Raw genomic sequence first — 23,641 nt, forward strand, 5'->3', positions numbered from 1 at the left:
TATGAAGTTCATCAACACACACTAATGATATACTAATGCTTTATTTAGAAGCAATGGCACATTCTTAGAGCATCCTATTTATTACTTTCCTTACTTTGAAATCAAATAACTCTGACTTCATGATGCATTACTGTATAAACGGGAAATAAATTATAGTAACGCCAACCAAATTCAAAGTGCCCAACCAAAGGGAACGCTAATCACTATAATGGTGATAGTTAAAATAAACACATTTTAGGAAAATCAACATCTATTTATGAAGTTAGCTTATGTGACGTTCTCTCAGATATTTCAGTTGTATTGAGGATTCAACATTCAAGATGACTTTGGGAAACGAGTGAATGCAACTAGTGAAAGATAACTGCAGACATGGAGGAAATGAGTGAAAAGTCTATTAAAACTCTTTTTCTTTTCCTCTTCTTCTGTTGTTATGTTGCACATTAGCAACATATTAATGCACTGCTGCCTCTCACTGGTTTATTAATGTCATTGGTTCCTTTGTGGATATTTTAAGTAAGTGTCACTCAAAACAGTAAGTAAATTGTTTTATTTGCTTTGAAAGTAACTGTAACTTAATAAAACCTAGTAAGTATAACAACTAAGTAAAGATAACTAACTAAATCTAAGTAAGGTAAACTATTGGATTTTACAGTGTATGGGACTATGCATGGTACAGTCAATCAATCAGAATTATTTGGGAATTAATATTACAGACTGTTGCTTACCTTGTGATAAAGTTCTTATTTAAAAAAAAAAAGTGTACAGAAAGCCCACGCACCCTGAATCTATAGGCAACATCATCCTTATTACATCCTTATTACATAGATATTTCATAAACAATCTTATTTATCAAAGGTTAATGGCTCATTTATTGATTTTTAATAGGCTAGGCCTACTGTACTGGTGAAATGTAAGTAGCCAAAATGACTGTATTTTACACGAAGTTAATTTGTCGAACACAACGTACAGAAAATGAAGTTTAGGCCTACTAATGCAAACTATCAGAAACTACAAGTAGCCTATATTAGCGGGTTTTAACTGAATAAATACAACTAAGAATGCAATACCATTATTGTCTTTATTAGGCCCTGATAACAAAAAAGGGCCAGTGGTGAGAATTCACGAAGAGAGCAGAGCTGCAAGAAGTCCTCCTACACAGCAAGTGGTGCTGCTGGCTCAGAAATTTCTCAGCTTCAGTACCGTTTTGTTTTTATCTCCATTTTAGAGCGCGCTGTCGCATTCCAACATGACTGGGGCCTCACGTCTCATATTCACATCAGGCAGGTAACTCATCAACTGATGCGCCTTCACTGCATGGGACAAAAGCGACGCAGAAGGAGAGTCTTAATAAAAACATATTTTGAAAATGATTCCCGTCAAATCGTTTGTTAAAAGAAACCGCAGTGTCCCACATATAAAGAATGTCATGGGGGGCTCGACTGGAGAGGTGGGCGTTTCTCCTCCATGTCACTGGGTTGTTAGAGGCAGTTAGGACTATAGACAGATGACTGAAGCACACAGTCGGCCTGCCGAGATATTCTACAACGCACTTCGTAAGCGACAGTCTGTTTTTAAGTATTTCTAATTATTGTATAATTAGGTGATTGCCTACATTTAAAATGCCGCGTATGCTACTGTAACAATGTTTAGTTGATTCAATAACCCATAACACGCGAGTTCAAAATGAGTCAAATTCTGTCTCATTATGGAAGTCACACAATTAGTTAACAGATTTTGTTTTTTTCCCCTACTAAAGCCTTATTAAATAATTCCGACGTGCGTGAGTTTTATATTTAATCAGACTATATTTAAATATTTTATGGTATCTAACATTATCAAAATATTTCTTTATTGCCTTTAAACGGATTATACACAATCATTTTACAATTGACTGTAATAAGTTCACGACACCGATCGAGATACCGAGAGAGGTCTGGCTTTTAAGTTTGCTAAATGCTAGGCTTTTTATATTTTATTTAAAATTCTCCGTTGATCTTCTTCGTCTTTACATTGTAATGAATTTCTTTTACTGATTATGGCAGTCCATAAGGAGGTTTAAACTATTTATTGAATGACCTTTAGGGAAGGAAAAAGTTTAGAATTCCTAAATAGGCTATCTCTGTGAATATACTATCTAGGCATCTAGCTTATGTAATATGATCTTTTTAATCGGCCAACCATAATCCCCGCTTCATTGTTTTCGCCTATTCTAATTAATTATTTTCCAAAAAAATGTATAACATAGACTGTACAGTACATATAGGCCTACTGTAATCCGACAGAGACACAACACAGTTTTAATATTAAAAACCGTAAAAATGCAGATCTAGAAAACAAGCGACATTATTTGCGCACAGAAAATCGGCCAACATGCTGAATTTGAAACGTCTGATTTTAAATAAACTATCCATTCTACAATTCATTACTGTTAAATTGTATTAAATGCAGATGTAAAACTGCAAATACTCTATTTCTTATAACAACAGTTTTATCAAACTGATATTGTAAATGTATCATATAGCCTATATAAATAAAATAGCTTTTAATAATCTTATAAAATAAAAATAAATTCATGAAATTGTTTGAATTATTATTAAATCTATATATGTACATTAAGTTGTAGCCTACATTTTAATTATACATTTAAATGAATTGCTTATTTTAATTATAGCTAATGACTTTAACATTTTATGAATTTGGAATTTTGTAAACTTGTGAATTTTCAAGGTATCTAGTAATGTGTTATAAATGTGAAATGCGATTCTAAAAGGCCATATTGGTGCAAGCTTTCATATTGTAGTGTGTTAATCACTTTAATTTCCAGAATATTTATTGGTGTTATGTTTATGTTTGTTTATTTTGGGGACCCTTTGTGCAATACTGCATTTATAAATGCATTTGAGATTTCTTAAAGGGGTCATATGATGCGATTTCAATTTTTCCTTTCTCTTTGAAGTGTTACAAGCTCTTGGTGTATAAAGAAGATCTGTAAAGCTGCAAAGACTAAAGTCTCAAATCCAAAGAGATATTCTTTATAAAAGTTAAGAGTCAACCACGCCTACATAAAACGGCTCCTTCTAACACGCCCCCACATGTCTACGTCACAATGTGGGAAGATTTGCATAACGCCGCCCAAATGTTCACGCAAAGAAAGAAGGCGCAACATTTATTCTCGCTGTAGTATTGTTGCCACCGCCGCCATGTCGTGGAGACACTGTGTTTCGTTGTGAAAGCGAAACTACTTTGTTTGGTCTTCCAAAATAGGACAATAGCCACTTCGTCATGCCTAGAGCTGATCCGTGCTGGTCGCTGAGGAAATACATCAACTTCGCGCTGTGGATCGCCAGATCGGTTTTCACCGTGGACAAAGCGGAGTCCAGCCCGGGGTCGTCACATGTGGTTGCCGCAAGCCCGCCGGCCACTCCTTAGTCGAATCCGCCGGCCGCGCCGTTCTCAAGCTCACCGGCCTCCTCTCACTCAGCCCGCCAGCCATTCCTCACTCAAGCCACCGGGCCTCCGCTCACTCTAGGCCGCCGCCGCGTGTGACGCTGTGTTTCGTTGTGAAAGAGAAACTACTTTGTTTGGTCTTCCAAAAGAGGACACGACTAGAAATCAGTGGTTAAGTTGTATTTACAACACTGCTCCAGAACACTTCAACCCAAATATTCAGATGTGTGCAGCACATTTTATGGAGGACTGTTTCCTGATCCTGGTAGAGTAGACTACAATGCCTGCTGTTCTGACTCACAGACTGTAAGTACGTTTTTTATATTTAAAGGATTTGCCACTGACGATTCAAACGCGAGTTTTGGGCAGTGTAGAGTAGCGCTTGTTGTTTGTCATTTCTCCAATCACAAATGCAGACATGGTTTTATGTTACGCTCCGGCCGGACAGGGCATCACAGTATGGTAAGGGGCGTAACATTTCCGTCACACGCTTGAGGTATTCGGCCAATCACAACGCACTGGATAGCTGGCAAATCACAGCACACCTCGCTTTTCAGACCGATGAGCTTTGTAAAAATCAGAAAGGTGGGGCATAGAGGAGAAACAATAATGTACAGTATGTGGAAAATAATGTGTCTCCAAAATTACAGTGGCTAATCGTGGCTAACAAACCCCTCTGATTGGCGATGCAGATAAACAGAGTCAGGAAGAGATGGAGGGTGACGGCTGTGTGACAACAGCCTCCAGCAGCAGTGCACCCAGATCCAACACTCCCACAGGCACCCAGCCAAACGCCATTCCTCGGGGAAACATCACTTCAGACAGACAGGCAGTCCAGGTAATTCCCCACCGGTATCAACGGTATAACATATTAAACAAATGGTATTACACAATGCTAATGTATCCTGTTTTATTTAACACTGAGAAAGAATAGCAACAGCCTATTAAAGTAGACAAATTCTGAACATTGCTTTGAGGCTAATCTAATATTCAGATGCCATGTTTTGTTGTGGTTTTGAGTAAATAAAATGGGCAAAATGTTGATTCCTTCCAGTGGCGTGTGAAGCCTATGATGTGGTGTTTTGCTAGGTAATCCAGCAGATGTTACACAGACCACAGAGCATGACAGCTCAGTACCTGCAACATATGTATTCTGCCCAACAACAACATATCCTGCTGCAAACAGCTGCACTACAACAGCAGCATCAACAAAACCTCACGGCTACACAAATCCTGACCACTACAGAGCAGGTATGAGGATATATATGAAAATATGTGCAATACAATATAATAATATAATGCTACTTCTTATCAGGCCGCACAAACTAGTGGCAGGCAGCCCACCTCCTCCCCTCCATCGTCCAGTGGGAATGTAACTCAGCTGGCTAGTGTGTCTCAAACATCAGTAAGTGCTTTCATTTTTTATACACTTTTGTCATAAACCTACTTTTGCTTCACGTAGATGGACCACATGCTTTCATTTGGACATTATGTTGGAAAAAAAGAGCCCCATAAATAGAGTACTGTAATTTTTTTTGCGAAAAGTCCTTTGCTTATAAATGTCAAATAAATCTGTTCTTTGTAAAATAGCAAATAAGTTCAGGCTTTATCCAAACATTTAAAGGGATAGTAAACTCTGTCATCATTTTCTCGCCCTCATGTTGTTCCAAACATGTATGAGTTTCTTTCTTCTGTTTAATAAAAAAAAAGATATTTAGAAAAATGTTGGTAACCAAACAGTTGACGGTAGCCATTGACTTCCACAGTAATTTTTTCCATAGCACGGGAGTCAATGAAGACTACCATCAAAATATATTTTTTGTGCTCAAAAGAAAAAAGAAACTCATGTTTAGATTGACTTGAGTAGATGATGACAGAATTTTAATTTTTTGTTGAACTAGCCCTTTAAGATTTTGATCAAAGATGAATTACATAGGAAAACCCCTCTCACCCTCTAGATCACCATGCCAACCGCTCCTGTAACTCAGCCAATAGGTCGCATCCAGGTCACTAGCTCCAATAGCACAGCGGGAGCCATATCCCAGCAGGCCATGCTTCTAGGAAACAGCTCTCCCACAGGTAGCCAGGCCCAAATGTATCTGCGCACTCAGATGGTAAGCAGATATTTACTAAGAGCATCAGAGCTCATTGGTGTTCTGAAGTCTCCACTGACTTGACCTGATTCTGTTTTGTGTTCTGTCTTCTGTTGTCGTGTCACTGTCTCTTAACCTGTAGCTGATTCTTACTCCTGCTGCCACTGTAGCTGCTGTTCAACCTGATCTGACTGTCGTGAGTTCAATGTCCTCTCAATCAGCATCATCACAGGTAAGACAATGTTTTTTAGTCAGTTTATGGGTTAATGGTGCCATTTGTGTCAGATTTATATATGCATTTAATTATGTAATAAATAATAATAAAATATATGGTATAATAAATAATGTATTTGTTTATTTGATTAAGGTTACTGATGTATAATGAATAAAGGTAAAACTATATTTTCCCCACTATAGAGTTATTTTATATTGATTGTTGTTGGAATATAAAATGAATTAATTTAATCGTCATTCATATATTTGTATAAGCATTAAACATTTTATAAATTAAATATAATGCAATAATGAATGGGGGAATGCAAATTTGCTTTTTTTCTTTTTGCAATAATTTAACAACATTTAAGTAAACAGAGTTAAACCTATCAAATACATTTATGACAATCTTCATCATTGTGTGATAATATCAATACTAAGTCATGGACACACCAAATGATGCACTATGCACTTATGCATTATATACTTATGCACTATGTATTCAACCATGTAGTGTATGAATTTTATAAGGTTATTTTGTTATTAATAATCAGAGTCTGATAGCCCCTCCCCCTTGGCTATATAATTAAAACTGCGACAGTTTTGTGCATGAAGTGTCCCAACATTTTTTCCAACAATTTTTTTTCCCCGGTTATGTAAGTGCATCTTCCATGTATTACAGTGCACTTTTTGGGGGAATTTTCTGTGTGAACTCGCTACTCGTGCTATTTATACCACTAACCGCCATAGAATAGTTCATAAGTATGCAATCTGGGGTACCCCTACAAGAAATGTCCCAATATATTGCAATAAAATGAACAGTGATGCTCCACATTCATTGAGCATGTTTTGTCCTCTGCAAGGTTCAGAATTTGGCTCTCCGCACACATCTTCCTGGAGCTCTTGCTGCTCCCCAGAACGTCCAGATCAAGCCTTCTCTTCAAGGTCAGACGCTGGTGTGCCCCCTGCCCAAGATGTCCATTTGCCCACTGAAGTCCACACAGCTGTCCCAGAACCTGGCAGAAGCTTCTAGAAGTGAGTCACTGTTGACCGATGTTACTCAGCCACCATCAGCCCAACCACTCATTCCTCCTTGTAAGTCACAAGATCACATTTCCATCTCTATTACTTTCACTGTTGTTAATGCAGAATAATGTAAATGTAGTAAATACTGGAGAAAGCAGAATTATTTTAATTGCAAAACAACTAAAATAATTTCATGTTGGTTAAGCTACATATCATAACACAGTAGTTCCACATAATAGTTCCTATCATAACCAGGATCCACTAGGGGTCCTCAACACACTTCCAATGGGGCCACAAAATGGTTTAAAATTATTTATTTATTTAAAAAAAAATTTAATTGATTTGATAAAAATTTAATATTTCTACATCTGGAAAAGTCACAGGACTTAATAATATATATACATATTCTTTATATACATATACTGTATATTCTAGTTATGTCAATTAGAAAATAATTGTCAACATAATTTATTGGTTAAAAAATTTTGAGAAATTGTAATTTGTGAGTAAAACATTATTTTAAAAAACCTTATCCTGTAATCATTAACAGCTGGAAAAATCATGTGAATTCATTTGTCGTAAAAGTGTGTGAACCCTGAAGAACTTTTAATTCTTAAAACTTCTGGAATTATGGGATTTAATTATTTTAACATAACTAAACTAAAAATGGTCAAAAATTCAAAAATGTTGAGATTCACTTCTATAACTCATCTGTTTTTCTTTTCAAAGATCTCAGAACTGTTTAAACTGAACACTTTCTGTTTGCTCCTAATGACTGTCACTACTGCAGCAACTTTCACACCAGTCCAGTCTCACACGTTGGTCAGACACCAGCTGCATTGCCCATCCGGCCAGAGGGTGGCGCCACACCAGCTCTTCATCCAGCAGAGCTCCACTCACAGACAGGTCCAGCCCATTGCGCTGCGTGTCACGCCGCAGGACAGCTCTCCTCCACCCCTCGCCCTGCAGACCCGTACCACTCCCACAACAGCCACTGTCCAATCACAGCACACTGAGTTCCTCTCAGTGCCCTCCTCTTCAAATCAGTCGGCCAATCAGTCAGCAGTGGTGTCTACGTCCACAGCTCCCCCTGCAGTGCTCCCTGACCCTCCACCGCTTCATCTGGGCCCAGTGCTAGAGCCGGTCTCCCAGTATTCACCTCTGTCCAGCCCCCCTCCTCTCACCATGGCTCTGCCCAGGCTGGTCCAGCCACAGAGACTGTCTCTCCGCTCAGTCCAGACCGTAGCTGTCCAGTCTGACCACATGCTGGTGTCTGAAGAGGAGTTCCCAGTCGCTGAAGCAGTGGTTCAGTTGCCTTTTCAGAATCTGCCGCCACCACAGACAGTGGCAGTGGATCTAAAGGTGCAACCTGCCACACAAACAGTAGCTCGCTTGGTTAGTCTTATCAAAGCTATTCAATTCTGTCATAATTTACTCACAATCATTTTGTTTGAAACCTTATTTTATTTTACAGTGGAAGGGAAAGGGGATATTTGTATGTAAGGAGTGTCCAGACTGTTCTTTTCCATAAAAGAACATTTAAACGTGACCAGTCACTTGATAGTGGACAGGCATGAATGAATGAAATCAAAAGTTTTTTTAGTGACCAACAAATTTCAGTCTTTTCCACATACAAAGCTATCATATGATTACAGAAGACTCAGAATATAATATAATACACATAAAATACATTTATGACTTGTATAGATTACATTTATGATGTTTATTGTGCTTTTTTGGGTTTTCTTTGAAGCTACACTAGTCTACATAAATAAATTTAGGATCCGTAAGAATTAGTTTTTTAAAGAAATTAATACTTTTGTTTAACAAGGATGCATTATATTGATCAAAAGTGACAGTAGAGATGTTTACATTGTACAAAAGACTTCTGTTTCAAATAAATGTTTTAAAACAAAAAATAAAACTTTCTATTGATGAAAAAATCTGGAAACTGTCTTCAGCATTGATAATAATGTTGCTTGAGCACCAAATCAGCATATTAGAATGATTTCTGAAGGATCATGTGACACTGAAGACTGGAGTAATGGCTGCTGAAAATTCAGCTTTACCATCACAGAAATAAATTACATTTTAAAATACACTTGGATAGGACAGTTACTTTAAATTGTAACAATATTTGTATAATTATTACAATTAAATAAATGCCTTGGTGAGCAGAAGAGACTTCTTTCAAAAACATTTAATATTTTACCAACCCCAAACTTTTAAATGGTTGTGAATAGTTGAATGAAAAAGAGCAACTTCTTATTCTTCAGAACCAGTAAGAGTTTTTACACCGTTAAAATAGTGTAAATAGTTATAATTTTTGTCTTTGTCTTTTAAATGTCCTTTCAAAATAATCAATATTTCATCATGTCACATTCATTTTATTTAGACAGGATTTTTAGTCATAACTTTAGACTTATGATGAAAATATCCTTTTTTCATGTAGTTTTCATTTATTTTAGTACATTTTACTCTTAAAATGCCATCTGACTGTAGTTGATGAAAATGTTTCTAAATCAGTTTAAACATATTAACCTTTAACAAAAACAACATGTGAAAACTTTTTGAATTCTTTATTTAATTATCATCATGATCCACCTGTCTTCACTATCACTGACAAAAAAAAAATAGCCGATGAGATTTAAGGTACTTGCACACCGAATTTTTGGACGACAATTTCAGACTCACTGAAAACACTGAGGATAAGTAAATGATGACAGAATATATTTTGGGTGAACTATTCATTTAAATATACAATTTTAATCATTATGCTTATTATGAAATTTGGCAGGCAACACCGCTGTTGAAGGGGAGTGGAAGCATGGATTTGGTGAAGGATGTAGAACGTGTGCGTCCTCAGAACAGAAAGCCCACCCCGCCATCACTGTCCCCACCAGACGAGCCCCAGGGAAGCTCTGGTGATGTCACAGCACAACCAGGAAACTGTACAGGTATCTGACATATACACTTTATATTAAAGACTATTAAAGTAGCCTGCAGAACTCTAACCTGACTTGTACTCTAACCATAGCTGATCTGGACCAACCGAGCGAACCATCGAGCAGATCTGGGATCCGGTCACCGGAGGACGCCACATATGCCACCAGTCCCCCCCCTCCCCTCCTCTCCTCTGCGGTAAGAAGCACCAGCAGGCTTCCCCCAGCCAGCCTTCCAGGGAACCCTGAGGGTCGGCCCTCACAGGCCATCGTTAGACCTCACATCCTCACACACCTCATTGAGGGCTTCGTCATCCGAGAGGGCCTGGAGCCGTTCCCGGTATGTCCACTGGTTGGCAACGTAGCAACTCACAGCTGCCATGAGGCCCTAATGAAGCCCATGGTTCTCTAGTGTTGTCGTGAAGCTCAAAGATCCCTCACTCCCTGAGAGCAGAGAGTAAGACGGCCCGGTGAGGGTCTGGGGCCAAGCATTCAGATCAACCAGTTATTAAAGTCCCCGCTACAAAGTGCTCCATACTTTCAGAAGTCGAAACCACAAAAAGCATCTCAAAAAATATGTCTGGTAAGTCCACTATTGATGTGCTGGTCCTTTTATATCAGGTGAGACGTACTTCCTTAGAGATGAGCCTGCAGGCCACACTACCAGAAGATAGCGAGAACGGAGAATCACCCCAGGATGACTGCCTGATGGATGCGGACCATCTGGAGAACTCCACCGATTCCGACCTTGATAACCCACCCGCTGAGGATGGTGGGCTCATTAGCACATTTCTTAGTAACAAATTGAGTCATTATGAGCATTTCTTGCAGAATTTCTTCTTTTTTTTTCAGAACAGACAGTTGAAAACGTGCCTGACGTACTCGAATGTGAGTTCTGTGGGAAGAGAGGCTTCGCTCATACCTTCCTCAGGTCCAAACGCTTCTGCTCCATGACATGCGTCAGAAGGTAAAGAGCACTATGGGTAGTGTTAATCACTCTTTTTGAAGTTTGTAGTGTCAGTGGAATTATTATAATTACTTTTAGGATTATTATTGCTCATACTTTAGGTTCAATGATTGTTCTAAACCTCAGTATTGAACTTGTTTAAAACAGTTGTGCTGCCTAATATTCTTTTGTGAAAACCATGATGCATTTCTTTTAAGGATACTTTGATAAATAGAAAGTTCAAAAGAACAGCATTTATTTGATATTGATTTTTTGTAACAGTTTAAAAGTCTTTACTGTCAGTGTTGACCAATTAAATGCATACTTGCTGAATAAAAACAAATGAATTTTGTCTTACTAACCCCAAACTGTTGAACAGAAGTTCATATACTCTCATTTCTGTAAGAATGTATGCATATAATGAGGAAAACACATTTAAGATATTTGCCTTTTTGCCAGTCCAATTTGATGTACACTTAGTTTTACCTAAACAGAATTTAGCAAGTTTGTGTTCATAAAACTGTATACTGCAGCACACACAACCTTGTTCATCTCTCACACCTTACAGATTCAATGTAAGCTGTAGAAAGCGCCTTAACCTGTTCAGGTCAGAAAAAGTTGGCCGCTGGCCCCACAGGCCCATGGGCAAGCGGGGGAGACCACCTAGTCGCATAAACAGCGGGTCCAGGGAACACTTCCTCAGGCAGGTCAGTGAAATAACCATTTAACCAAAATATACAATCCAATGCAATAGCATAATTAATAAGTGAGAGTGGCCTACTGTACCACTTTATTTCCTTAGCAGCTGCAAGACTCCCATCGTACCAACGACAACCAGAGGGCCTCCAATTCAATCTGGATAGAGAGAGAAGAGGAGGAAGATCCACCAGGACCGATGACGACAAGACTGCGCTTGCAGGCCGAAAGAGAGAAGGAGCAAGACAGAGAAAGAGAACAGAGCAGAGTGGAGAGCAGCAGCGGCTCTGACTGTCTTCTTGACTCAAGTCCCTCACAATGGAGCGTGGAGCAAGTGTGCTCCTTCATCAGCTCTTTACCAGGTAGCTGCACAGCTAAATTCAGCTTTGGACCACCAGGAATAAATTGCTAATAGATTTCTATATGATCTTTAGAATCATATGCTAATCTTTGCATCTCCTCCACTTGCTCTAAGGGTGCCATGATATTGCTGCAGAGTTCCGGTCACAGGAGATTGACGGACAGGCCTTGTTGCTGCTTAAGGAGGACCATCTCATGAGCGCTATGAACATTAAACTGGGCCCTGCGCTCAAAATCTGTGCACAGATCAGTGCTCTTAAAGAACATTAGACGTCTTTCCACTCTCAGTATGTGGGTCACACAGTATTCGAGAGTCAGGTTCCTCTAAAGTGCCATGATTTCAGCGTGTGGCCATTCTACAAATACTGTAGACACTCGTGGGGATCTTCTTCATATACCTCAAAGTTTCATGGTGGACTTATCTTGGATTTCATTCCATTCAGTGACAAGTTTTATAATATCTAAAACTAAGTTCTGATCTTCTATATTACATTTATAGTAAACAGACCAACTAGAAAGGCAGATTATGAAGAATGAGCGATGATGTAGCTGAGCAGCCAGTTTGTGGAAGTTGGCGCACAATGTACGAAGTATTAAAATTAATAAAAAAAATTTACACAACACGGTTTAAATATAAAGAAACGCTTTTCAAATGATGTAAAGGTTTACAAAAATACAGAGTATATAATGTGTTGAAAAATAAAGATTTATTGATAAACATCAATTGCAAAGTCCTGAATACAATATTTATGTACATTAGACCAGAATTCAGTTGCCGTAAAATGCAACAACTTTGGCATCTTTTCGTATATCGATGTAGAAAAAGCTACGCACAGAAAATTACTGTGAAATGTGAGGTGGCTAAAAATGGCAACACTTTTTAGAGACATCAGCCGTGTAGATTGTAAATGCAGCTTGACAGGGTTCAGTTAGATACAAACACCCAAGGACACACATTTTCAAAACAAGTAGCAACCACATGGGTTTTAGTTAATCTGAGGAATATTACATTATTTTTTAATTATGTATTTATGTATTAGCACAAGGTATTTACTTATTATGCACTGCACACATTAAAAGCACCATATTTTGCTGACTTTAGCATCATAGACATACCATTCAGCTCATAAAGTCTCAGAGATTTGATAAACATTTAATATCAGATTAATTTACAATCAACAGCAAAATCTTTTTTGCCATGAACACTCATTCAATTCAACCATCATTCAATTAATTTTCTAATATACTATAAGAAAATATATTGAAAACATTCCTATTTATAAAAATATGAACAGAATTCATAAAAGTTCTTTTTTTTTTTTTTTAATTGAGGGGCCGTCACTGCCTATGATGCCGGGTGATTTCCTTGAGCTTCATCTGCTGTTCAATCATCATGTCAAACTCCTGTCTTTCTCTAAATCACAATGAAATAAAAACAGCTGTAAGTTGCACAGATGCAAGATTAGTTTTTTCAGGGCAAGTGAGTTCACAAGTACTCTACCGGTTACTAAAGCACGGCCCTCTGTGATATTTCTCCTCTGCCTTCTCCAGGGAAAGCTTGTGGACTCCAGCGATGGCATAGATTATGGCCTAAAAAGCAAAACGGTCACTGAAACAAGTGGTTGTTTGGAAGTATTAGACACAAAGGTTTGGAGTCTGCAGGATTTAAAAATAATAATATTTCTACTTTTATTTAGCGAGGATGCATTAAATTGATCAGAAGTGACAGTAAAGTCTATTACAAAGCATTTTTATTTCAAATAGCTGGTGTTATTTGAACTTTCTATTGATCAAAAATATCATGGTTTCCACAAAAAATTAAGCAGCATATCTATTTTCAGCAGTGATGATAATATTTCACTGAGCACTGAATCAGCATATTTGAATGGTTTCTGAAAGATCATGCGACACTGAAGACGAGTAATTATGTTGAAAATTCAGATTTGCCATCACAGGAATACATTACATTTTAAAATACAGAAAATAGTACAGTTATTTTACACCGTAATAATATTTCACAGTATTACTGTTTCTACTGCACTTTTGATCAAATAACTGCAGCCTTCGTGAGCATAAGAGACATTTTTCAAAAACATTAAACCTTACAAAGTCCAAATGGTAGTGTAAATGAAGGAGATTACCTCAGGCAGAAGCACATCAAGAATAAGGCGGATCCGGTCGGCCTGGATGTTTTCTAGACAGGTGTTTATTTGAGGAGCACTATCACAGACTTTGTTCAGGTAGTGGTAAACCTCATCAACCTGCTCCTCATCTTCCAGGTAGACACCAACCACTCGGCAAGAAGGCTTCTGGAGGGCTTGCATCCATTTAGAGGACTCACGACCACTAATGACTGCCTGTGAGCACCGGACAGAAGAGTTAGCTGTCTGTCTTAATGGAATGAACATGTATCAAATTTGAAAAACACTGGAATTCTAAATACATGTATGAGTATATCAGTCGAATTTGTACCAATAAGCGGTTTTCGACTTTTCGTCTGATGATGAAGTCAACCAACTGCTTGTTGGCGCGGTTGCGTGCAGTCTCGGATCGGTCAGGCAGCACTTTCTTGGAGTGAAGCTCATCTTGCTCTTCCACGACGATGTCCTCCGCGTTATTATCAGAGCCGTCACACTGCTCGCCCAGAATCTCCTGACTGGGGAAGGTGAGCACAGATTTCCCCTCGGAGTACTTCCTCCGCACTGGACAACCTGGAATCATCGGATTAAGGGACCATTTCTGTTAAACCAGCACTGGTGAATGAGAATTACTTGATTCATAATGAGATTATAAACTGGTTTACGTTGAGTAGGGACATTGAGTGATTGTAAATTTTCATAGTCAGCTATCATTAAAATTAACAATCAATTAACTGATTGTTAAAGTACCATAAAACATGGAATACTACAAATAATATCGGCATGCACTATTTAATCTTAATGTAAGTATTGGAAATGTTTTTTACAAATTTTAACATTAATTTATTACTGTTACTCACAGGAACTTAAATTAATAATTATTATTACTATTTTATTGATTAATACATTAACCACCTATAATATGTTATAGTTTTTATTTGTGCAGATTTAGAGAGTAAAGTGCCTTAAATCTTACATTTTAACAAGTAATTAATTAGCACCCCTAACATGCAATTAAAAACATGTCAGATGTGTATGAAAATCTATAATGAAAGGAAACCTACTGATGTCAGCAGCACAGTATTCGATGAAGGAGCCAGAGAAGGATCCACATCCTGCCAGAAAACATCTGAATTTCAGTTTTTCAGAAAACAGTTTTTGTAAATAAATTGCTGTTTGAAAAGGTGACTATTATTTCTAATTTACTAAAATGTTTAAATGTTCTAAAAGAAAAAAACAAACAAAAAAACACTGATAGATAAATACCAATGCGGATCCTATAGTCTGATATCAGTTCCAGAGACCAGGTAATAGAATTGCCATACTTCTCTTTTGCAATGTCCTAAAATGGATACATAAAACAAATATACCATTTCTTTAAAAATTGTCTTGAAGTATGCTCAGTACAGCAAATGTTGACTAATGGAAAAAAAATGAAAACAGTGAGCATGCACACTGAAAAAGCAAAATAATGTGGTAAGAAGTCAAAGAGATGTCACTTTACCACCAAATGTTCACATTCTTCACAATCAAAAGGTTTTAAGGTTCGCAGGGAAACAGAAAACCTACGGATAAAAAAAGGGTTGTTAAGATGTCAAATTTATTATGTGATTTACTATAAATACACAAATATAAGTGATATTAAAATACTGATAAATTCTTACCCTTTTCTAATTCTCTTCTGGTCGATTAGGTAACAATCAATAAATACAATGCTGGCTTTTTTGTTCTTGCAATTCACACTTTTAACCTGTGGCATGGATGAACAACTTGTCATCAACTACAGTCTAAAATCAAGAGTTACAAACTGCACAAAATCCATAGTGTGCACAGTGAGCTTAACTTACCACTGCAGGCCAGTAGGGATATTTCCTCAGTTTGCACCACACGCAAAGTCCCTTTGAGATTGACAAAGGGTCTGGAAACCAAATATATCAAAGCACATATTGGATACATATACACACTTTTTTCTTGTTTTTATTGCTCACTCACTTTTATGGTCCTGTTGCAAAAAGCTGGGCAGCTCCTCATCATCGTCGTCTAGGTCCTCTTCCTCCTCCATGAAGAGAGAGTTGTTAAGAGGATGAGGCTTCTCTTGCAGATTCGGCTCAATGGAGAGGTCAGAGGACATGTTTTGATCTGATGGGTACATAACATTACAGTGACTGATTTCAAAAGACAACATCATATATTTGAGGCTCCATTTACAATTATTAACATTAACTTACCTTATTTATGCATATTTATGATAAAGACACAATAACTTTTTGTCACGATGTTGAATTTGTAACATTGCATATAAATTTGTTTGTTTTTTGTAATTGAATGCTTAATTATTTTATTAGATTAATACAATGTAACTGAATAATCATTATTAATATTTTGGATATTTAAATAAATATTTACTTCAATTACTATTAATAGAATGACAGTTTTGGTGTCCACATCAAATTAAATTCATAACCGATTTTACATACATATCAAGCTTATTAAATGTAAGTAAAGTGTCTACTTTAATGCTTCAATAAACTTGTGGGAAAACAAAATGTCAAAATATGTGTGAAATTATTCAGCATAACAGATATATTTATGTAAAAATGACAACATACTTATTCTGACCTGTACTTATTATAACATATAAAAGAAAAAGTGATACAAATTTTACGTTTTTTTTTTTTTTTTTTTACTTTTTATTATTTATTACAGGGTGTCTTCTGTAAATCATGTTTAATAAAAAAAAATTGTTTCCGAAAAAATTAAATGAGACAGGACATACAGAAAAAAAAAAATACATTTTTAAAGTGATCAAATGTATCAAGTGTAAATACCAGGCACATGCCAGACTATATTATTAAAATTTTTATAAAGACAAAAAATGCCATGTACCTGATTCCTGTGGCTCTTGCATCTGGGTTTTAATGTGAGCTTCATTTGGAGGCGGCGTCTCAACAGCTGGCTTTTCCTGAGGAGATTCTAGATCAGATGTTGCACTCTTCCTGCATTGTTTTACTGATGGAGAGACAATTAGCTGTTCCTCCACGCTCTTTTTCTTGCGACCTCTTGGCCTCCCTACTGCCACGAGCCTCTGAGGTCTAGATGGTGTAACGTCTGTAGGAGGCGTCTAACAGGAATACCACATGAAATAGTTAAGCCACAAATTTCACACAACAGTTATCAAGCGATAATGCAATAATGATTGTCACACAAACCTTTACTCGACTGGACTCTTTGGCATTCTGATGACTATGTTGTGTGCAACTATTCTTAGCTCTTTTTGGAGATAGGGGTTGGAGATCTGAGGTCGGTGTGGAGCTGAAGAGAGGCCTGGTCCGGGGCCTGCCCCGTTTCGGGGTGCATGGTATAAAGCTACAATCACCGTTAGTGTGGCAGGAGGAGATCTCCTTGTCATGAAGAGGAGATGTAGTACATGTGTGAAGCCCTGAAGAAACATCAGAGGGAGTCTGATTGTTTTGAGTTTTTTTAGAGTGCCGATAACGTGTCCCTTTTGTTTTTTGAGAGCGTAAGTGTTGTTCTGGGCAATAATCGTGTTCAGAATGGTCCAGTCTGTTGGAACAAGCTTTGCTAGCAGCTACTTCTTTCTCACTGGGTCGGTGAGACCCAACTTTTTGTCATGATGTTGAATTTGTAACATTGCATATAAATTTGGTTTTTTTTTTTGTAATTGAATGTTTAATTATTTTATTAGATTAATACAATTTATGTAACTGAATAATCATTATTCATTTTTGGGATATTTAAATAAATATTTACTTCAATTACTACTACTAGAATGAAATAGTTTTGGTGTCCGCATCAAATTAAATTCATAACTGATTTTACATACATACAAAGCTTATTAAATGTAAGTAAAATGTCTACTTTAATGCTTCAATAAACTTGTGGGAAAACAAAATGAGTGAGAAATTATTCAGCATAACAGATATATTTATGTAAAAATGACAACATACTTATTCTGACCAAGCGGCAACTGGCCGCTAGAGGCTGGCTGCAAAAGGGAGTCAATTCCATAGACTCCCCATGTTAAAATGCCCAACATTACAGCAGAAAAAAAAACATGTTTACAACCTCGTTCAAAAAATTATTTTGGTCTATATAGCTAATTTTGCCCTTCATGACAACTGTGAGGGGGGGGTGAATGTTTTTATAACTCATCCGTTTAAATTATATTAAGCCTTAAAGTTCTGCATAATTAAGGGCGTGGCCACTTGAGTGACAGGTGGATTGCCGCTGCTGTCACCACCGTCGAGCTAGGTGGGCGTGGTTTCAGCAGCCAGCTCCCGCCTCTTTGCCCATTTTCGATTATCCGAGAGTGGCGCGTGGTGACACACTGCCAAGATGGCGATGGCTGGCTCCGCCTACTTTAGGCTTCAAAAAGCTCGTTGGAAGTCTACGGGTTACGTCACGGACACTACGTCCATGTTTTTATACAGTCTATGATTCCGACCTGTACTTATTATAACATATCAAAGAAAAAGTGCTACAAAATGTAAGTTTTTTTTTTTTTTACTTTTTACTTATTTATTACAGGGTGTCTTCTGTAAATCATGTTAAAAAAAAAAAAAGTTCTCCGAAAAAATTAAATGAGACGGAAAATATACAGAAAACAATAAAAAAAAAAATAATAATTAAAAAGTGATAAAATGTATCAAGTGTAAATACCAGGCACATGCCAGACTATATTATTGAAATTTTTATAAAGACAAAAAATGCCATGTACCTGATTCCTGTGGCTCTTGCATCTGGGTTTTAATGTGAGCTTCATTTGGAGGCGGCGTCTCAACAGCTGGCTTTTCCTGAGGAGATTCTAGATCAGATGTTGCACTCTTCCTGCATTGTTTTACTGATGGAGAGACAATTAGCTGTTCCTCCACGCTCTTTTTCTTGCGACCTCTTGGCCTCCCTACTGCCACGAGCCTCTGAGGTCTAGATGGTGTAACGTCTGTAGGAGGCGTCTAACAGGAATATCACATGAAAAACAGTTAAGCCACAAATTTCACACAACAGTTATCAAGCGATAATGCAATAATGATTGTCACACAAACCTTTACTCGACTGGACTCTTTGGCATTCTGATGACTATGTTGTGTGCAACTATTCTTAGCTCTTTTTGGAGATAGGGGTTGGAGATCTGAGGTCGGTGTGGAGCTGAAGAGAGGCCTGGTCCGGGGCCTGCCCCGTTTCGGGGTGCATGGTATAAAGCTACAATCACCGTTAGTGTGGCAGGAGGAGATCTCCTTGTCATGAAGAGGAGATGTAGTACATGTGTGAAGCCCTGAAGAAACATCAGAGGGAGTCTGATTGTTTTGAGTTTTTTTAGAGTGCCGATAACGTGTCCCTTTTGTTTTTTGAGAGCGTAAGTGTTGTTCTGGGCAATAAATGTGTTCAGAATGGTCCAGTCTGTTGGAACAAGCTTTGCTAGCAGCTACTTCTTTCTCACTGGGTCGGTGAGACCCAACTTTTTGTCATGATGTTGAATTTGTAACATTGCATATAAATTTGGTTTTTTTTTTTGTAATTGAATGTTTAATTATTTTATTAGATTAATACAATTTATGTAACTGAATAATCATTATTCATTTTTGGGATATTTAAATAAATATTTACTTCAATTACTACTACTAGAATGAAATAGTTTTGGTGTCCGCATCAAATTAAATTCATAACTGATTTTACATACATACAAAGCTTATTAAATGTAAGTAAAATGTCTACTTTAATGCTTCAATAAACTTGTGGGAAAACAAAATGAGTGAGAAATTATTCAGCATAACAGATATATTTATGTAAAAATGACAACATACTTATTCTGACCTGTACTTATTATAACATATAAAAAAAAAAGTGATACAAATTTTACGTTTTTTTTTTTTTTTTTTTCTTTTTTTTATTTTTTACAGGGGGTCTTCTGTAAATCATTTTTAATAAAAAAAAATTTTTTCCGAGGTGACACACTGCCAAGATGGCGATGGCTGGCTCCGCCTACTTTAGGCTTCAAAAAGCTCGTTGGAAGTCTACGGGTTACGTCACGGACACTACGTCCATGTTTTTATACAGTCTATGATTCCGACCTGTACTTATTATAACATATCAAAGAAAAAGTGCTACAAAATGTAAGTTTTTTTTTTTTTTACTTTTTACTTATTTATTACAGGGTGTCTTCTGTAAATCATGTTAAAAAAAAAAAAAGTTCTCCGAAAAAATTAAATGAGACGGAAAATATACAGAAAACAATAAAAAAAAAAATAATAATTAAAAAGTGATAAAATGTATCAAGTGTAAATACCAGGCACATGCCAGACTATATTATTGAAATTTTTATAAAGACAAAAAATGCCATGTACCTGATTCCTGTGGCTCTTGCATCTGGGTTTTAATGTGAGCTTCATTTGGAGGCGGCGTCTCAACAGCTGGCTTTTCCTGAGGAGATTCTAGATCAGATGTTGCACTCTTCCTGCATTGTTTTACTGATGGAGAGACAATTAGCTGTTCCTCCACGCTCTTTTTCTTGCGACCTCTTGGCCTCCCTACTGCCACGAGCCTCTGAGGTCTAGATGGTGTAACGTCTGTAGGAGGCGTCTAACAGGAATATCACATGAAAAACAGTTAAGCCACAAATTTCACACAACAGTTATCAAGCGATAATGCAATAATGATTGTCACACAAACCTTTACTCGACTGGACTCTTTGGCATTCTGATGACTATGTTGTGTGCAACTATTCTTAGCTCTTTTTGGAGATAGGGGTTGGAGATCTGAGGTCGGTGTGGAGCTGAAGAGAGGCCTGGTCCGGGGCCTGCCCCGTTTCGGGGTGCATGGTATAAAGCTACAATCACCGTTAGTGTGGCAGGAGGAGATCTCCTTGTCATGAAGAGGAGATGTAGTACATGTGTGAAGCCCTGAAGAAACATCAGAGGGGGTCTGATTGTTTTGAGTTTTTTTAGAGTGCCGATAACGTGTCCCTTTTGTTTTTTGAGAGCGTAAGTGTTGTTCTGGGCAATAAATGTGTTCAGAATGGTCCAGTCTGTTGGAACAAGCTTTGCTAGCAGCTACTTCTTTCTCACTGGGTTGAATGACTTTCTTTTTTCTTCCCTTACGAGACATTTTTGATGTCTCTGATCGACATTTGGGGGTGGTCATTTTTTTAGGCACCATCGGTTCAAGTTCATGTGACTTTGAAGACACCAGTCCATTTAGTTGATGTGCTGATTTCTGTAAACAAGCTGACAAGTCAGGAAGAGCATTTTGGTTTGTTGCTTGAGGTTTCTCCTTCTTGGTTGTTTTCCGTCCATGTGATTCTGCAGAATTCAGCTCTTGAGACACTGTGGTGCCTTTACTATGCAAGATGGAAGCTTTGTCACCTGAAACAGGTTTGTTAAGTTCTGAAGGAACTTCCAAAATGGTGCAATGGGTCCTGTGCGGATTCCTTCGACGGTGAGAAAAGCTCATTCCTTCAACCATAGAGGTCTCAAAACATTGGCACAACCAAGTTTGGTCTCATTATGCGGAGCTGCAAAGAAACCCACAGTGAGGTATATTACTTAATTGTAACCATATGCAACTTGCCATAAGTTTTACAAGGGTACAAATTCACACAGCAACCAAGAGCCTGACAATAAAGCTGATAAACTAAGAGCATTTACTGTAAAGATATAAAACGCATGACGTTAAAAAGCATTAGACTATATTATATATATCAAATAAACTACAAGAAGGTTCCAGCAACTGCATCACAGATTATACTAAACTTAAGTTAGTATTTCAGTTTATAAAGCCGCTGATCGTTTCTGTAAATACTTGGGTTTGCTGAGATACTGGAACTGGCATAACCTAAGTGCTTTAACTTAGCTAAAAATATTCGCAAAAATCAACCTTATAAGAGCCGTATGATGACGGATACAACGATATATACGCTCAAAATGCAACACAAAGTAAGTATATCAAAACCGTCAGACGTGTGTTGACTAGGAGCGCTGTTTGTTAGCATTAGCAGCTCCGTGGAAATCCAACGTAAACACGGTCAGGCAGCGTGTGTTATAGTAACTTACCCTGAATCTGCAGAAGAAGGTTTAGTTCTTGCTGTTTTTTAAAAAGTGTAAAACGAAATAGATTTTTTAATAAAATGCGTCGCTCATGTGAAATATTAGTATCTTAGCTCACTGGATTTTCGTCTGTTTACGAAGTGTTCGGTCGTTCGTTATCAGTTGAACAGCGTTGCTTCTTCTTCTTCTTTTTTGGTGTTTATTGGCGGTTGGCAACCTAATTGACTGGTGCATTACCGCCACCGACTGGAATAAAGTATGGATCAGGATTTTGATTGTAGGACAAAATAAACCATAAAAACCAATAAAAACCAATAAATAAACTAGAAATTAAAACAAAACAAATAAATAAATAAAAACAATCAAAAAGACTATATTCTTTTATATGAGTCGATTTAACCAAATTATGGTGACAAAAAGTCCCAGTGACATGATTATTTTAATCCTCATATCTTGGTGGGTTTTGGGTTTTCTTCTTCTTCTTTAGATTGGTGGCTGACAACCAATTTTAAAGGTGCATTATCGCCATATACTAGACTGGAGTGTGGAGCAGTATATGACAAACAAGGGAACTAATTATATTCTTTCCATCAATCCTGTATTTTGTTTAGGTAAATCATGAGATGTTTGACCACATTCCAAGTACTTCCTTCTAAAAGCTTCTGAACATGAACATTTACAATGTCTTTCTTTAGCATTTGAAACATCTTCTTTCCTCCTCATATTTTCTACATTCCAATAACACATGTAACACTGATTCCGTTACCTCACAATTTTCACACAAATCTGTTGGATGTTTGCCTATTTTGAATATTGTCTGATTCAGTCCAGTATGTCCTATTCTAAGCCAAGTGAACAAAACTTGAACAGCGTTTCAGTTTCAATCAGGAAGTTGTTACCTCTAAAAAAACACACACATGCAAAAGAACAATCTCTCTTTTTTTCTTTCTTTACCCCCCCCCCCTTTCTTTCTTGTGTCAATTTTACAATTTTATATTTAATTCAGTTTGACTTATAATTTGCATTAAATAATTATAAATATAAACCTACACATTTTCAAAGTATGAATAAAAAACAAACAACTTTTAAAAAAGAACTATAAATATGTATCTTATCTTTAAAGGAATAATTTCTGGTATGTCTTGAGAAAAATAATTAATTTAAAAAAATATAAAAAATATCTAATTCAAATATGTTCATATGCACCCAACTTTATTCACACAACAACAACAACAACAACGTATTATTATTTATTTAATTTACAATGGAAATATCTCAGAATGTCTCATTATGAAGAAGACTGTTTCAGTATATTTTATAGCACTTTTCATATACTAATTTAGGCAACTTTAAAAAAGTAAAATATTGTCATGTCATAATGATGATGTTATTATTTTAATAATTATTGTTTTAATCATCCTCATCATCCTTTATTATTATTATTTTCGTTACTATTATATTTCACTTTAGTGTGAAAATATGTCAGATCTCAATATGTAGTATGGTACACCACTTTTCATATGGTTATAGGCTACATATAGTCCAAAGAGGTTGTACTTCCTTCGCCAGCTGAGGAAATTCAACCTGCCACAGGAGCTGCTTAAACAGTGCCCATTACATTATGCTCCTTATTTAAAAAAGTCTTGCATGTTTGCTCTGGTGCATGAGTCTTTGATTTTCCAAAGCTGTTACATTTTTTTTAGGGTCATCTAAAATGGGG

At 37.0% G+C, this 23,641-nt stretch overlaps 2 protein-coding genes across 9 annotated transcripts; one reads left to right on the forward strand and one right to left on the reverse strand.

Annotated features, from left to right (window-relative positions):
• The first annotated feature begins 1,208 nt into the window (after nucleotides 1–1,208).
• Nucleotides 1,209–12,375, forward strand: LOC107591347 (polyhomeotic-like protein 3). 8 transcript variants are annotated; one of them, XM_016280481.1, is made up of 15 exons: nucleotides 1,209–1,280; nucleotides 4,140–4,285; nucleotides 4,537–4,698; nucleotides 4,763–4,852; nucleotides 5,406–5,561; nucleotides 5,683–5,772; nucleotides 6,617–6,848; nucleotides 7,570–8,174; nucleotides 9,577–9,736; nucleotides 9,817–10,061; nucleotides 10,343–10,493; nucleotides 10,574–10,688; nucleotides 11,236–11,374; nucleotides 11,470–11,725; nucleotides 11,839–12,373. In XM_016280481.1, exons 1-15 carry the CDS (start codon nucleotides 1,247–1,249, stop codon nucleotides 11,991–11,993), a joined length of 2,736 nt encoding a protein of 911 aa, XP_016135967.1. In that variant the 5' UTR covers nucleotides 1,209–1,246; the 3' UTR covers nucleotides 11,994–12,373. The 8 variants fall into 8 exon arrangements, with proteins under 8 accessions (XP_016135967.1, XP_016135972.1, XP_016135971.1 ...); XM_016280486.1 differs by having other exon boundaries at nucleotides 1,216–1,284; nucleotides 4,098–4,285; XM_016280485.1 differs by having other exon boundaries at nucleotides 1,220–1,284.
• A 40-nt stretch (nucleotides 12,376–12,415) lies between these two features.
• On the reverse strand, nucleotides 12,416–21,946 carry LOC107591348 (PWWP domain-containing protein MUM1-like). Its single transcript, XM_016280487.1, has 17 exons — nucleotides 21,928–21,946; nucleotides 20,549–20,777; nucleotides 20,224–20,458; nucleotides 18,925–19,154; nucleotides 18,600–18,834; nucleotides 17,071–17,300; nucleotides 16,748–16,982; nucleotides 15,854–16,000; nucleotides 15,709–15,779; nucleotides 15,526–15,611; nucleotides 15,366–15,426; nucleotides 15,128–15,203; nucleotides 14,926–14,976; nucleotides 14,196–14,434; nucleotides 13,865–14,080; nucleotides 13,225–13,313; nucleotides 12,416–13,137 (listed from the first exon to the last, which is right to left on the reverse strand). Exons 3-17 carry the CDS (start codon nucleotides 20,243–20,245, stop codon nucleotides 13,062–13,064), a joined length of 2,064 nt encoding a protein of 687 aa, XP_016135973.1. The 5' UTR covers nucleotides 20,246–20,458; nucleotides 20,549–20,777; nucleotides 21,928–21,946; the 3' UTR covers nucleotides 12,416–13,061.
• Nucleotides 21,947–23,641: the final 1,695 nt, after the last annotated feature.

The sequence above is a fragment of the Sinocyclocheilus grahami genome, unplaced genomic scaffold (assembly GCF_001515645.1).
Source record: "Sinocyclocheilus grahami isolate Dianchi unplaced genomic scaffold, SAMN03320097.WGS_v1.1 scaffold141.1, whole genome shotgun sequence".
NCBI lineage: Eukaryota > Metazoa > Chordata > Actinopteri > Cypriniformes > Cyprinidae > Sinocyclocheilus > Sinocyclocheilus grahami.

Coding starts and splice junctions, on each gene's coding strand:
- LOC107591347 (XM_016280479.1), top strand. CDS start 1,505: ATGACTGAAGCACACAGTCGGCCTGCCGAGATATTCTACAACGCACTT. Junction 4,699..4,762: donor TCCTGACCACTACAGAGCAG/GTATGAGGATAT, acceptor ACTTCTTATCAG/GCCGCACAAACTAGTGGCAG. Junction 10,062..10,342: donor AGGGCCTGGAGCCGTTCCCG/GTATGTCCACTG, acceptor CTTTTATATCAG/GTGAGACGTACTTCCTTAGA.
- LOC107591348 (XM_016280487.1), bottom strand. CDS start 20,245: ATGCAAGAGCCACAGGAATCAG. Junction 19,155..20,223: donor GCAAGAGCCACAGGAATCAG/GTACATGGCATT, acceptor ATGTTTCTTCAG/GGCTTCACACATGTACTACA. Junction 15,204..15,365: donor AAGAATGTGAACATTTGGTG/GTAAAGTGACAT, acceptor TATCCATTTTAG/GACATTGCAAAAGAGAAGTA.